Source organism: Ranitomeya imitator, chromosome 8 (genome assembly GCF_032444005.1).
Source record: "Ranitomeya imitator isolate aRanImi1 chromosome 8, aRanImi1.pri, whole genome shotgun sequence".
In the NCBI taxonomy this organism is placed as follows: Eukaryota; Metazoa; Chordata; class Amphibia; order Anura; family Dendrobatidae; genus Ranitomeya; species Ranitomeya imitator.
In genome coordinates this window covers 171,994,209-172,010,697 of record NC_091289.1, presented here as the reverse complement: position 1 = coordinate 172,010,697, position 16,489 = coordinate 171,994,209, and the positions used below count along the sequence as shown (strand labels likewise).

Sequence of the window (16,489 nt, the reverse complement as noted above, 5' to 3'; positions counted from 1 at the left end):
TAAGCTAAGTGATACATCACTGGAATCAGGGTCTCTGCCCCTTATTCATGCTGCTGAAAGATGAGGCATCAAAACCTGGTGACAGATTCTCTTAAAGTCTAGTGATCTATGTCTAAACATGGGGTGCAATGACTTATTAGCACTGACATCACGTAATAGCCTGCCTCTGACAGCGGGATGAGAATACAGATGGAATAAGTAACATTCAGGTCAGTTTCAGATTGCTCCAGAGAGACGCGACCCCGTGATCATCGGACAGATTGCCGTTCGGGTTTGGAGAGGATTAAAATGTTTTGATTCCTATAACTCAGTCTCACGTAGTGAAATTACACTGGGAGCAGATCCGGGATAATCTCACACATCGTTAGATGGTCAATTTGTCCCTACATGAGGGTCAGAGACTGACATTATCTGTACGGATCCACCCAGGGACGGATTTAATAGGAAAATAATATAAAATGGACACATCATGTAGAATTTATAAATGAAGTATATATCTAAGCACAATGAATGGCAAAATAACATAGTAACATAGTAACATAGTTAGTAAGGCCGAAAAAAGACATTTGTCCATCCAGTTCAGCCTATATTCCATCATAATAAATCCCCAGATCTATGTCCTTCTACAGAACCTAATAATTGTATGATACAATATTGTTCTGCTCCAGGAAGACATCCAGGCCTCTCTTGAACCCCTCGACTGAGTTCACCATCACCACCTCCTCAGGCAAGCAATTCCAGATTCTCACTGCCCTAACAGTAAAGAATCCTCTTCTATGTTGGTGGAAAAACCTTCTCTCCTCCAGACGCAAAGAATGCCCCCTTGTGCCCGTCACCTTCCTTGGTATAAACAGATCCTCAGCGAGATATTTGTATTGTCCCCTTATATACTTATACATGGTTATTAGATCGCCCCTCAGTCGTCTTTTTTCTAGACTAAATAATCCTAATTTCGCTAATCTATCTGGGTATTGTAGTTCTCCCATCCCCTTTATTAATTTTGTTGCCCTCCTTTGTACTCTCTCTAGTTCCATTATATCCTTCCTGAGCACCGGTGCCCAAAACTGGACACAGTACTCCATGTGCGGTCTAACTAGGGATTTGTACAGAGGCAGTATAATGCTCTCATCATGTGTATCCAGACCTCTTTTAATGCACCCCATGATCCTGTTTGCCTTGGCAGCTGCTGCCTGGCACTGGCTGCTCCAGGTAAGTTTATCATTAACTAGGATCCCCAAGTCCTTCTCCCTGTCAGATTTACCCAGTGGTTTCCCGTTCAGTGTGTAATGGTGATATTGATTCCCTCTTCCCATGTGTATAACCTTACATTTATCATTGTTAAACCTCATCTGCCACCTTTCAGCCCAAGTTTCCAACTTATCCAGATCCATCTGTAGCAGAATACTATCTTTTCTTGTATTAACTGCTTTACATAGTTTTGTATCATCTGCAAATATCGATATTTTACTGTGTAAACCTTCTACCAGATCATTAATGAATATGTTGAAGAGAACAGGTCCCAATACTGACCCCTGCGGTACCCCACTGGTCACAGCGACCCAGTTAGAGACTATACCATTTATAACCACCCTCTGCTTTCTATCACTAAGCCAGTTACTAACCCATTTACACACATTTTCCCCCAGACCAAGCATTCTCATTTTGTGTACCAACCTCTTGTGCGGCACGGTATCAAACGCTTTGGAAAAATCGAGATATACCACGTCCAATGACTCACCGTGGTCCAGCCTATAGCTTACCTCTTCATAAAAACTGATTAGATTGGTTTGACAGGAGCGATTTCTCATAAACCCATGCTGATATGGAGTTAAACAGTTATTCTCATTGAGATAATCCAGAATAACATCCCTCAGAAACCCTTCAAATATTTTACCAACAATAGAGGTTAGACTTACTGGCCTATAATTTCCAGGTTCACTTTTAGAGCCCTTTTTGAATATTGGCACCACATTTGCTATGCGCCAGTCCTGCGGAACAGACCCTGTCGCTATAGAGTCACTAAAAATAAGAAATAATGGTTTATCTATTACATTACTTAGTTCCCTTAGTACTCGTGGGTGTATGCCATCCGGACCCGGAGATTTATCTATTTTAATCTTATTTAGCCAGTTTCGCACCTCTTCTTGGGTTAGATTGGTGACCCTTAATATAGGGTTTTCATTGTTTCTTGGGATTTCACCTAGCATTTCATTTTCCACCGTGAATACCGTGGAGAAGAAGGTGTTTAATATGTTAGCTTTTTCCTCGTCATCTACAACCATTCTTTCCTCACTATTTTTTAAGGGGCCTACATTTTCAGTTTTTATTCTTTTACTATTGATATAGTTGAAGAACAGTTTGGGATTAGTTTTACTCTCCTTAGCAATGTGCTTCTCTGTTTCCTTTTTGGCAGCTTTAATTAGTTTTTTAGATAAAGTATTTTTCTCCCTATAGTTTTTTAGAGCTTCAATGGTGCCATCCTGCTTTAGTAGTGCAAATGCTTTCTTTTTACTGTTAATTGCCTGTCTTACTTCTTTGTTTAGCCACATTGGGTTTTTCCTATTTCTAGTCCTTTTATTCCCACAAGGTATAAACCGCTTACACTGCCTATTTAGGATGTTCTTAAACATTTCCCATTTATTATCTGTATTCTTATTTCTGAGGATATTGTCCCAGTCTACCAGGGGCTTTTTTCTGGAATATGACATGTGATGAGCATGTGAAGCCCACTTTCTAACCCGTTTTTTTTTTTTTTTCTTTGCTGTCAGCAAAGTGTTAACGGGGAATGTCCGAGAGTGTCAAAAATTAACATGAAAGCAAGAAACGTTCTAAAATAAAAATTGAATATTCCTCCTCATCTTCAGCATTGAGGTTCCGGGGGTCCGCACTGCAGTCGCCGACCATAGGGGGTCACACGACATACAAGATGGCATCGGTGCTGAGGACAGTTGTTCACTATAGTGATCACATGAGTATATAAAATAAATAAATACTGACGGGGACCACCAGAGCATCACTGCTGGGACAGTGGGGGGGATTTAATTTTTTTTTACAGTTTAAAGGAAAAAAGTCCGATGAGATATTATAGGGGGCTCTACTTGAAAAAAAAAAAAAAAAGAGTTAATCATTGGAAAGACTCATTCACATGTCCAACTTTTCCCCGTACGAGAAAGACGGACGGATTATTCTGATCAGAGCGTGGTCTGAGCGTCATCCGTTATTCTTGTACGTGGAGAAATATAAAAAAAACAAAAACAAAGTTCCTCCACCTCCTCCATTCTGTCTGAAAATCGGACCGAACTGTGATTTCATCCAAGTGCAGTCCAATTTTTTTTTTTTTTTTTCACGGACCCTTTTCAATTTTAATCTGACGCTGAAATTAAAATTTGACATAATTCCGATATTTTCCAAGTTGGACTTGTGAATGGAACCATAGAATATCATAGGTACCAGTAGTATCCGGGAAAACTACAGATAGCTCTCGTATGTGTGAATCTTGGCGCTCTCTCCAGACTCCCTCATACACATGTACAGTAGGTTCAGCTGATCGTGCATGTGTTTTCAATGGGGAGAGAGAACATGTCCTGGGGGAAAAAAAAGGATCAGGCATTGAAAATCAACATGCCCGATCCGTCTCTTTCCTAGAGCCGAGTCAGAAAGCTGCCGTAGACATGAAATGTCAGCAGGGACAGATGACTTTTTACTAATATGTACGGCGAAACGTTAGACTCTCTGCGAACACCAAGATTGCACCAGCCTAAGCCTCTGCCTCGAAACACAACGTCCCATCCTCTTCTTCATGTTGAGATTTGACTAAGCCGTTTCTGATTGCAACACAGTATCACGCGGAAGAAATGTCACGGAATCAGGGAACAATTTGTATCATGTTCTTACTGCTCGGTGCTACATACTCCTCCTTGGACAACCTCTGATAAAACGCTTCCATTTCATGGATCTGCTGAGGGTTACACTATAGCTCAGCCATGGGGCAGTGCAGTTACCGAATCAGGTCCAGGAGAGCGTCCGCCGAGCTCATCACCGGCTTCCCGCTGTGTTCCGTATTCTCCTTCTGGGCAGCACCTCCAGGGTGGATGATGGACACCATGATGATTCCCACAATCACCGCCACAAAGGTGGTCCACAAGTAGTAGGCAATGGTGATTATTCCCAAGCGACTGGATGTCTTTGCATCAAGAGCAGCCAACCCGGACATCAAGCTAATAATGGATAAAAGAGAAAACAATTCATATGAGTATCTAACACATCAATGTTACAATTAATTTAAAATAATTGATTGCAAATATCTGTTCAATTTTACTTTGCAAAAATGTCTGCCCCTCCAGGTCTTTGCATAAAAGTACTGATTGTGCTCAATGGTTTATCATCAGTACACGACAGCTAACACCATTGGGACCACCAAATCATCAGCGCTGGTGTGGAGGGTATTTGCATCCTTGGCTTTATACCTAGTTTAAAACATAAGCTTGTTCGTACTACTGTGAGCAGCCTACTAGACACTGCTCAATTGATGCATATGGTAGAAGATAATCCTCTGGCATATGCATCAAAAGAGCATTATTAGCAGTTTCAAAGGCAAGAGACACAGCTCAGCTGTGCACTGACTACTAATTATAAGCTCCATTGTGGAAGAGTGCAGGAGAGTTGAGCTTTGAGAGAAACAAGGTAGTAATAATAATAATAATATATAACCATGATGCTGCTATACTGATGTAAATGGCAGAGGATAAAATCAGCCAGGCAGGGTACAGTACAGGAGCAGTGCACAGAGGCATGAGACATACACTTAGATTGGTTTGATGATAACTCGGGGGAAGGGTCTGAAGCAAGAAGGAAAAGCAAGTGCTGCTGGGAAAAGTAATTTTAGAATAAAAGAATGGGAGCTGGATGCATAGAGGGATAGACAGAGATGAAAAAAAAATACACAAAAGTACAAGAAAGAAACTTTGCATTGGATTTATATGCATATCTACTATATAATTGTCTAAGGGTCACTTCTGTCTGTCCTTCTGTCTTTCTTTCTGTCACGGATATTCATTGGTCGCGGCCTCTGTTTGTCATGGAATCCAAGTCGCTGATTGGTCGTGGCAAAACGCCCACGACCATTGCCACGACCAATCAGCGATGGGTGCAGTCCGGCGGCAACATGGCCGCTCCTTCCTCCCCGCAGTCAGTGCCCGCTCCGTACTCCCCTCCAGTCAGCGCTCACACAGGGTTAATGGCAGCGTTAATGGACCGCGGTGTAACACACTCCCTTAATGCTGCTATTAACCCTGTGTGACCAACTTTTTTACTATTGACGCTGCCTATGCAGCCTCAATAGTAAAAAGATCTAATGTTAAAAATAATAAAATAAAAAATCATCATATACTCACCTTTTGGCGCCTTTCCCGCTTCTCGCGATGCTCCGGTGACCGCTCCATGCAAGCGGCAGGTTCCGGTGGCAAGGATGGTATGCGACAAGGACCTGCCATGATGTCGCGGTCATGTGACCGCGACGTCATCACAGGTCCCGCGCTACCAACCCTGGGACCGGAAGCTGCCGCCTGCACCGCACACAAGCGGGCCCTCGGAAGGTGAGTATATGTTTATTTTTTATTTTAATTCTTTTTTAACCTGTTACATACGTGTCTGGGCAATATACTGCGTGACTGGCCAATATACTGTGTGACTAGGCAGTATACTACGTGGCTGTGCTGTATACTACGTCGCTGTGCAATATACTACGTGGCTGGGCATTATACTACGTGACTGGGCAATATACTACGTGGCTCTGTGCTGTATACTACGTCGCTGTGCAATATACTACGTGGCTGGGCAATATACTACGTGACTGGGCAATATACTACGTGACTGGGCAATATACTACGTGACTGGGCAATATACTACGTGACTGGGCAGTATACTACGTGACTGGGCAGTATACTACGTGACTGGGCAATATACTACGTGGCTGGGCAATATACTACGTTGCTGGGCAATATACTACGTGACTGGGCAGTATACTACGTGACTGGGCAATATACTACGTGACTGGGCAGTATACTACGTGACTGGGCAATATACTACGTGACTGGGCAGTATACTACGTGACTGGGCAATATACTACGTGACTGGGCAGTATACTACGTGACTGGGCAATATACTACGTGGCTGGGCAATATACTACGTTGCTGGGCAATATACTACGTGACTGGGCAATATACTACGTGACTGGGCAATATACTACGTGACTGGGCAATATACTACGTGACTGGGCAGTATACTACGTGACTGGGCAGTATACTACGTGACTGGGCAATATACTACGTGGCTGGGCAATATACTACGTTGCTGGGCAATATACTACGTGACTGGGCAATATACTACATGTCTGGGCAATATACTACGTGACTGGGCATTATACTACGTGACTGGGCAATATACTACGTGACTGGGCAATATACTACGTGGCTGGGCAATATACTACGTGGCTGGGCAATATACTACGTGGCTGGGCAATATACTACGTGGCTGGGCAATATACTACGTGACTGGGCAATATACTACGTGACTGGGCAATATACTACGTGGCTGGCCAATATACTACGTGGCTGGCCAATATACTACGTCGCTGGGCAATATACTACGTGGCTGGGCAATATACTACGTGGCTGGGCAATATACTACGTGGGCTGTGCAATATACTACGTGGACATGCATATTTTAGAATACCTGATTCGTTAGAATCGGGCCACCATTTAGATAACAATAAGTACCGTATGCATATTCCGGGAAGTAAAAATCATTTGGGACTAAGTGGAACCAGAAGTTAAATGGAATTTATGACACATCATTACTATTGATTATTCACCTGTCTGGGCTCCAGCGCCGGGCTCTGCATCTTCCTTTTCTATGGTGGTAGCCCAGCATGTACTTCTAATGTCATCATCCTAGAACTTTTGAGGCCGGGTCAGGCAGCTGCACACTGCCTGAGTATCAGTACCAGTGCATGTTCCAGGAATCTGGACACCCTGAACACTCGGCTCTGCTGCATCTAGGTGTCAGACTATCTACTCAGTGTCTCCTGAGTGCTATCCACAATACAGTTCTATCAGCTCTGCTGTTCCTGGTGCTGACCGCACACTTAACTTTGCTGCATGCTCGTTTCCGCCATTTCAAGTAGTGGTCTGCATACGCCAAAATTTGCAGTTCTTAAGATATTTACTCTTTTCTTTTGTTTACAGCTCATTGCTTAGGAGACCGTCCACTGCTGCTGCTATCTAGCTTGCAAGCACTGTGCTGCAACTGGCCAGGATGAAGACATAGCATTGTGCTCCAGCGATCCCAGAAATAGTAGTATTTTTTTTTTGTTAAAGGTTTAATAAATTATTATTTACCAGCACATTATAGCTATACATTTTTTGTTCCAAGACTTGCTTTTCAGGCTCAGAGAACTGAGAAAACTGGCGGAACGTTTAGAGCTTGACCTGTGAACTTCGGACTTCGGTCATGTTTTCTCAGTCTTTGCACCTGTCTCCGTACAATACATTGTTGTGTTTTAGCTTTTGGATATGGAAAAAAAAACTCAAGTCCAAAAAGCCATCTGGACGGGCAACAGAAAACATGTGGATTCTTGGAGAAGCAGTCTGGGATGTTTAGACTGATCACACAGATACTAATCTAAGAAGCAACATGAGCACGAATGCAGATTTCACAACATATGTTCACCGAGGAGCAGGCAACACATTTCTCATCCAATGGGACCTCTTGGAAAACCTTTGACATTTCACACTGACCATGACCTTAGAGCAGTGATGGCCGACCTACAACGTTATGGGGGCCTCAGATGCAGCAGACAGCGGAAGAAACATGCTCAGTTATTTCCATATGTCTAGGTGGCTATAATCAGGAACGATCATGCATGTGGGAGTTGAGGATTGAGGATTTTTCTATGAAGGATCATGACCTACGGAAGCCTCAGGTGAGGGCTTTGTTATATAGCTAGCTCCAATCACAGCACTTTATCGCAGGGGTGTCAAACTGCATTCCTCGAGGGCCGCAAACCATGCGTGTTTTCAAGATTTCCTTAGCATTGCACAAGGTGCTGCAATCATTATGTGTGTAGGTGATTAAATTATCACCTGTGCAGTACAAGGAAATCCTGAAAACATGACCTGTCTGCAGCCCTTGAGGAATGCAGTTTGACACCCCTGCTTTATCGTCCTTGATGCTGACGTCAATCATGACAGTGGCATTTAAGAAGATGGAAATTTTGTGGGAGGTGCAAGTTTAGGACGTCTAATGCCCCCATCCATTTGCAAAGCAATTGTGGGGTGCATGGCAACAAGAAAAAAAAAACCTCCGTGTCTGCCATATTGGTACACCGGTGAAATTCATCCTGCGGCTGACCTTCATGGTAGATAAGTTATTAAAATAACATCTGTAATATTGCAGCACTGATGCATATTTGCATTTTCAAGTTCCCTAAGGGTATGTGTCCACGTTCAGGATTGCATCAGGATTTGGTCAGGATTTTTCATCAGTATTTGTAAGCCAAAACCAGGAGCGGGTGATAAATGCAGAAGTGGTGCATATGTTCCTATTATACTTTTCCGCTAATTGTTCCACTCCTGGTTTTGGCTTACAAATACTGATGAAAAATCCTAACCAAATCCTGATGCAATCCTGAACGTGGACACATACCCTAAGGGGGACTATCAGCCAAAGACCTTCATAAGTCTGGAGCCATCACTGCCCCTGCACATTGGGGGTTCACGTTTTGCACTGGAGGTTCAGTCACTAGATTAATGAAGTGTAAAAAGCTCTGTCCTTAAAGGGACCACCCTAATACACGCGTGCGCAATGCAATCTCACCTTGTGCACGCAGTATGCTTTGCCCAACTGCGGGCAAAGCCGAAAACCATCAGTGCGCATGTGCCGGCGCACTATGTCCCGGAAGTCTTTCGCTGTGTTCCGGGACATAGTGCGCCGGCACATGCGCACTAATGCTTTTCGGCAATGCCCGCAGTTGGGCAAAGCAGACTGCGCGTGCGCAAGGCGAGATTGCATTGCGCACGTGTGTATTACGGAGGAAACCTAATCAAATTCAAGACGATATTGCGGCCAGCGGGAAAGGAAGGGGTGCATGAAAGAAAAGAAAACACCGCCCATCGGACCGCTAACAGAGCCCGCCAAATTCAGGTGACAGAGTCCCTTTAAAGCCACATACACAAAGATGGAAAGTAATGAAAGCAAACAACCATTGTCTCTTCGATCACATACAAACAAGCCATGTCCCCATCTCAACCATTGTCCCCAAGTTCAGTTTTTTTTTTCTATTTTCGTATATAATCCAAAATGTAGGCACTAAACCTGCTCAATATCCCTTTCCATGAAATATGAATTCCTTCTCTCCCATGCTTCTGATGTGCCGGCATTGCTTATGATACAGTGTATGATAAATATTGCATTCCGCCCTATGAGAACAGATCTTTCCTCTCATTCCCTCCCGATGGATTCTGCTCGCTGACTCCTAGATATTTCCTGCGTTCGCCAGATGGACGGGTGATGCTCCCTAATCCGGCTCACTCCTACTGTATGCATCTTGTTTGTATGGATTTGTTTTCATGTTCTTGACATGTCACGTAACTTGGGTGCCGGCAAAAGGACATTGTATTAGCAGCTCGGTAATGCATTCATTTGTGCCGTTTCGGTTCATCAATGGTCATAAAAGAAAATAAAAAAAAAATAAAAATGAAAGAACCTGTTTCCTAATTGCAAGAAATAAGGGATGTAGCTGTGGGGGGGATGCAGAGGTAGTAGTCATATCCGGATCATGATGTCCTTCTGCTTTATGAAAAGACACCAGAAGAGACCTTTTATGGATTTGGCATTGGAACCCAAATTCTTAAAGTTACACATCTCCAATCGATAAAGTAACCTGCCATCTGATTAATTACTCAGAGTCTTGCTGTTTGGCATGTTTGACTATGGAATGCTGCGGCTTTTTAGAGAAAACATACTTTGAGAAGCCGGCTGGGGATTATATTTCTGGACTGACTAGTCTGCGGCCGATCCAGGCTCGGACTGGCCAGCAGGAAAACAGTGGAATCCTCCGGTAGGCCGTCCCTGTTAAGGAGTGCTAATGAGTAGAGCTATTACACTTGATTGACAATTGTCAGAAAAAGGTATAATGCACTCAATTATTAAACAAGGTAGCCAAATTAATATTAGATGGAAGCTGAAGTAAATTTGCGTACAGTGAGGCCCCAAGAATCAATGTTACCGGTGGGCCTTTGCCAACCCAGTCCGACCCCCTGCTGATTCTCCCTAACATGCTACCCTAGACTGACAGGTCTCTCCCCACGTGTATGTATTTATCACACTGTCCTCTAAAACCAACAAATGTGAATATCTCTGCAATGGAGAGACACAGCAAAAAAAACAAAAAAGCCGAAGAATCAAGGGAGCGCAGGTTATTTTAAAATATATTTAACTCAATTTTTTGAGTAAGTAGCTTTCAATGCTGGTTAGCGTTAGCCCCTAAAAAAATATAAATCAATTTAATAGTAATTTTAATAAAATAAATTTTCATTAAAAAATAGTATGACATGGAAGGTAGGGACCCAGATACAGATTATACTTTGGATTTTTTTAATTTTAAAGTAAGCATATGAGCCTCATCAGGTCCGAGGAACGGATTTAATAATGGATGCAGTTTTTTTTTTAATCCGTTGACAGATTTGCTTCACATGGTCACTGCCGCTTCAATGTTTGCATAAATTAATAATAAAAGCAAATATTAGCAGCATTTATGCTCAGCATGTTTATATCGTAACATGCTTGTTTCTTTGCATGTGAGCTACTTCTCCTCGCTCCTGCTTCCTGAACTGATCGTTCACTCTCAGGAATGCTGCTAAAATCCTTCTTTCTCAAAGCAAGAGGGATTGCTAGCTCACCATCTGACTGAGGGATCAGGTTACACTGCCTGTTGAAGTTTATAAAAAGCGAGGAGTAGAATGAGAGAGACAGAGAGAAATTGTGCTGCTGTTTTCCAGAAAGTGTTTTATCTCACCCTTGATCTGGATTTACAGCTACACTGCTCAGTACTGCTTTATAATGTACTCCATGCTGATGATGATGCTGATGATGAAGTGCCACATAGAGACACAGGAGCTGAAATCCCTGATGTCTGTGTGTGTTGTGCAAGAGAGATATTCAAGCTGCAAGCTTCCATCCACAGGAAATTGGAGATTAGAGGAGAGGAAAAAACTGGTGAAAAATGCAGCATACAAGTCATATAATGGCCAGAAATAATGTCATTCATAATGTACAAACACACTAATTTTTTTTTCTGAAAAATCACCTGAAATAGAAAGGTGAAAAACTTTGAACCAGCAAAAGTGTACATAACCTTTAAACATGCTGCTGCGAAGAATTCTTTTCCATAAATATGCTGCATTGATTTGTCTTCCTGTGGTTTTCCGGAAATCTAGTTGCTAATGAGTTATATTATGGAGAAACATTGCAACAATTACAGCATCCTGATTGCAGTAGAAGTAAAAGGGAATACACAACTTGGTCAGTTCTCTGCTAAAGCTCCAAGAATAAACAGACACACAGAAAAGCACTATTGTTACTATTTGCTTAAAGGGAACTTGTCAGCAAGTTTTTGCTATTTCATTTGAGAGCCTGATTCAAGGGATGGGTCAGTTACTAGGATTTGTGTTCTAGTTTCAAACAATCAATGTTTTATCAGCAGGAGATTATCACTAGAGGAATAGGTCTCACAGCCTAATCTGTGTAACCACGCCCCCACCACTGATTGGCAGCTTGCACAGAAAGCTGCCAATCAGGGGTGTGGGCGGAGTTATACACAGCTCAGCATTCCGATCATTGCTACATCTACAACAGGGAAAACAAGGATTCTATCAAAACTGGAGCAAGCAGCGCAGTAAGTGACACATCGCTGGAATCGGGGTCACTGCCGACTGCAATTTTGGTTTCTTTCCTGTTCAGAAATGTGATCAAAGTGGCATCCAAATCTGAAGCTTTCTACGGGCTTTTCTTATTCTCTATTTATTAGATTTGGAGTATGGATCACACTGTTTAGTAGTTGTGGTCAAAAAGTCCAAATCAGCTCGGATTCATTTTACATAGTTAAAAGCATATTTAACCTTCGGACCCTTTAGGTCAATCTGATTTCTAAATTCTGTAATGCAAATTTTGGCAACTGAACCTCCGCTAAAAGCAAACAGAAATCAGAAATGTAAAAAAAAAAAAGCAATGAACATATTTTAGGCTACTAATTTAAAGCAGACATCACAAGGGAGGTCAGGATATTTACTGTACTTACATTCCTTTACAAACAAACATTGTGGCAATTACTCCTTATAAATTATTTCAACTCACGACTAACAAAAAAAAAAAAATCTAGATTTTCAAAGTTATTTTTGCAAATTACAACCCTATGTTTTTTTTTAAAGGGTTTTCCAAGATTTTTCAAGGGTTGCACCATGAATGCTTTGCTCCAGGGAACCCTATAGATCCTGCAGTGCTTACGATCGTCCTTCATTTAGGATGACGCTTGCAAGTACGGAATGTGACTGCTGAAACTGTCACATTTTAAGCTGGCCATCCCAAATCCAAATTATACTCTCCTGGCCTTTACTGATCCACTGATCACTACAGGTCTCCTCCCTGGATCATCAGATCAGAGAGGACCAAGTAAGTATAATATTGTGGGTGAGTTAGGTGCTGCCTCCTCGGACATACAGTAAGTTGGATTTGTCACCCTATTCCTTTCTCAAGTGTCAAAAGAGACCATATGTAATTTGCCTCTTTAGAGGACTTAAACTCTATAGGGCCATTTGTTGGAAGTAGAAATTCTACAGGTCACTATCGACCCTTTAACAGGCCTTGAAATGTGACTTAGGATAAAAACCAAATCAGAATATTTATTTGCAGACACGGTGTTTCGGGGTATTGCCCCTCATCAGTGTGAGGCATGAGAACTGATTAGACTTGGTGAGAGGCTCTGGACTGAGGTCTAAGGGGGAACGTTTCTCATTGCAGAGAGTGACATACCGGCTCTGGCATGCCAGGGAAAGGAGCCTAATTCGCTGTGCAATGCTCCTATAGGAAATTTAATAAGCAAATGGCCTCTTCTGTTAGGAAGAGTACTTGAACTCTATAGCGCCAACTGTTGGAAGAAGCAATCCTGTAAGTCACTATCAACCCTTTAACGAGCCTTGATATGTGCTAAATCAGAATCTCAAGTTGTAGACAGTGTTTCGGGGTATTGCCCCTCGTCAGTGCAAAGTATGAGAACTGATTTGGCTAGGTGAGAGGCTCTGGACTAAAGTTTAAGCCCCAAAATGTGACTTAGGATAAAAGCCAAATCAGAATCTCAAGTTGCCGACACAGTGTTTCGGGGTATTGCCCCTCATCAGTGCAAAGTATGAGAACTGATTTGGCTGGGTGAGAGGCTCTGGACTAAAGTTTAAGCCTCAAAATGTGACTTAGGATAAAAGCCAAATCAGAATCTCAAGTTGCCGACACAGTGTTTCGGGGTATTGCCCCTCATCAGTGCAAAGTATGAGAACTGATTTGGCTAGGTGGGAGGCTCTGGACTAAAGTTTAAGCCTCAAAATGCGACTTAGGATAAAAGCCAAATCAGAATCTCAAGTTGCCGACACAGTGTTTCGGGGTATTGCCCCTCATCAGTGCAAAGTATGAGAACTGATTTGGCTAGGTGGGAGGCTCTGGACTAAAGTTTAAGCCTCAAAATGCGACTTAGGATAAAAGCCAAATCAGAATCTCAAGTTGCCGACACAGTGTTTCGGGGTATTGCCCCTCATCAGTGCAAAGTATGAGAACTGATTTGGCTAGGTGAGAGGCTCTGGACTAAAGTTTAAGCCTCAAAATGTGACTTAGGATAAAAGCCAAATCAGAATCTCAAGTTGCCGACACAGTGTTTCGGGTTATTGTCCCTCATCAGTGCAAAGTATGATAACTGATTTGGCTAGGTGGGAGGCTCTGGACTAAAGTTTAAGCCTCAAAATGCGACTTAGGATAAAAGCCAAATCAGAATCTCAAGTTGCCGACACAGTGTTTCGGGGTATTGCCCCTCATCAGTGCAAAGTATGAGAACTGATTTGGCTAGGTGAGAGGCTCTGGACTAAAGTTTAAGCCTCAAAATGTGACTTAGGATAAAAGCCAAATCAGAATCTCAAGTTGCCGACACAGTGTTTCGGGGTATTGCCCCTCATCAGTGCAAAGTATGAGAACTGATTTGGCTGGGTGAGAGGCTCTGGACTAAAGTTTAAGCCTCAAAATGTGACTTAGGATAAAAGCCAAATCAGAATCTCAAGTTGCCGACACAGTGTTTCGGGGTATTGCCCCTCATCAGTGCAAAGTATGAGAACTGATTTGGCTAGGTGGGAGGCTCTGGACTAAAGTTTAAGCCTCAAAATGCGACTTAGGATAAAAGCCAAATCAGAATCTCAAGTTGCCGACACAGTGTTTCGGGGTATTGCCCCTCATCAGTGCAAAGTATGAGAACTGATTTGGCTAGGTGAGAGGCTCTGGACTAAAGTTTAAGCCTCAAAATGTGACTTAGGATAAAAGCCAAATCAGAATCTCAAGTTGCCGACACAGTGTTTCGGGTTATTGTCCCTCATCAGTGCAAAGTATGATAACTGATTTGGCTAGGTGGGAGGCTCTGGACTAAAGTTTAAGCCTCAAAATGCGACTTAGGATAAAAGCCAAATCAGAATCTCAAGTTGCCGACACAGTGTTTCGGGTTATTGCCCCTCATCAGTGCAAAGTATGAGAACTGATTTGGCTAGGTGAGAGGCTCTGGATTAAAGTTTAAGCCTCAAAATGTGACTTAGGATAAAAGCCAAATCAGAATCTCAAGTTGCCGATAGTGATTCGGGGTATTGACCTTCATCAGTGCAAAGTATGAGAACTGATTTGGCTAGGTGAGAGGCTCTGGACTAAAGTTTAAGCCTCAAAATGTGACTTAGGATAAAAGCCAAATCAGAATCTCAAATTGCCGACACAGTGTTTCGGGGTATTGCCCCTCATCACTGCAAAGTATGAGAACTGATTTGGCTAGGTGGGAGGCTCTGGACTAAAGTTTAAGCCTCAAAATGTGACTTAGGATAAAAGCCAAATCAGAATCTCAAGTTGCCGACACAGTGTTTCGGGTTATTGTCCCTCATCAGTGCAAAGTATGATAACTGATTTGGCTAGGTGGGAGGCTCTGGACTAAAGTTTAAGCCTCAAAATGTGACTTAGGATAAAAGCCAAATCAGAATCTCAAGTTGCCGACACAGTGTTTTGGGGTATTGCCCCTCATCAGTGCAAAGTATGAGAACTGATTTGGCTAGGTGGGAGGCTCTGGACTAAAGTTTAAGCCTCAAAATGTGACTTAGGATAAAAGCCAAATCAGAATCTCAAGTTGCCGACACAGTGTTTCGGGTTATTGCCCCTCATCAGTGCAAAGTATGAGAACTGATTTGGCTAACTGAGAGGCTCTGGACTAAAGTTTAAGCCTTCAAATGTGGCTTACGATAAAAGCCAAATCAGAATCTGAATTTGAAGGGACCATAAGAATTACATTGCTGTTTTTTTATTTGTAGGAGATGCAGGTGTGCTGCGCAGCTGGTCGGTGTGAAATAAATGATATCCAGAGAGTCCAGAGTTTAATTAAATGTTAGCGGTTTTATTCTCAAAGTATCTATAACTTTATTAGGAGAAACCACATGAAGCCTTTAGATATTCTAAATGCTTTGAGAATAAAACCGCTATTATTTAATCAAGCCCTGGACTCTCTAGATATAATTTATTTCATACTGACAGCACAGCACGCGTTCAAAAGCCGCCCGAAGTCTATGAGCCCAATTTATCATTCCATTTTTGACAAAATTTTTAGCTTGAATACCTCTCGATTAGTAACTTTCTGATTTGCTACAAATTCATCAACCGATTTTGTTGTTTAGTTAGTTAGTCTTCTGATTTTTACGTCAACGTGGCCTTTCCACATGTTTTATACTAATTAAAAAAAGTTAATTTTTAAAAGGTTGATAAATCTAGCGCAAATGTAATCGAGTGATTTTATGTATTCCAGTTATTTTTGGGCAGTTTTCTCCATTTTGCAAAACATGAACGCCAAAGAGGCCATATATAAGAAAAAAAATATTTTTATTTTAAGCAAAATGAATTAAGCACCTGCTACAGTTTGAAAAATTTGTCACAAAAACTGCAATCAATTCCAAAAGACAACAAAAGAAAAGTAACCGTAAAAATACAGAAAATAATTCATCAAGGTCTAAGGCTACTTTCACACTGGCGTTGTTTTGAATACGGCGCAATGCGTCGTTTAGGGGAAAAAACGCATCCTGCAAAGTTGTTTGCAGGATGCGTTTTTGCCCCATAGAGTAACATTACCGACGCATTGCGACGTATTGACACACGTAGCAAC

At 42.2% G+C, this 16,489-nt stretch overlaps 1 protein-coding gene across 4 annotated transcripts in view; it reads right to left on the bottom strand.

Moving 5' to 3' along the window:
- The window catches only part of SLC1A7 (solute carrier family 1 member 7), an 86,798-nt gene that overhangs the window by 31,908 nt on the left and 38,401 nt on the right, over positions 1-16,489 (bottom strand). For all 4 annotated transcript variants that reach the window (XM_069737891.1, XM_069737890.1, XM_069737893.1 and 1 more), the window contains one exon: positions 4,002-4,217. In XM_069737891.1, the coding sequence (XP_069593992.1) occupies positions 4,002-4,217 (216 nt within the window). The remainder of the gene's footprint in view (positions 1-4,001; positions 4,218-16,489) is intronic.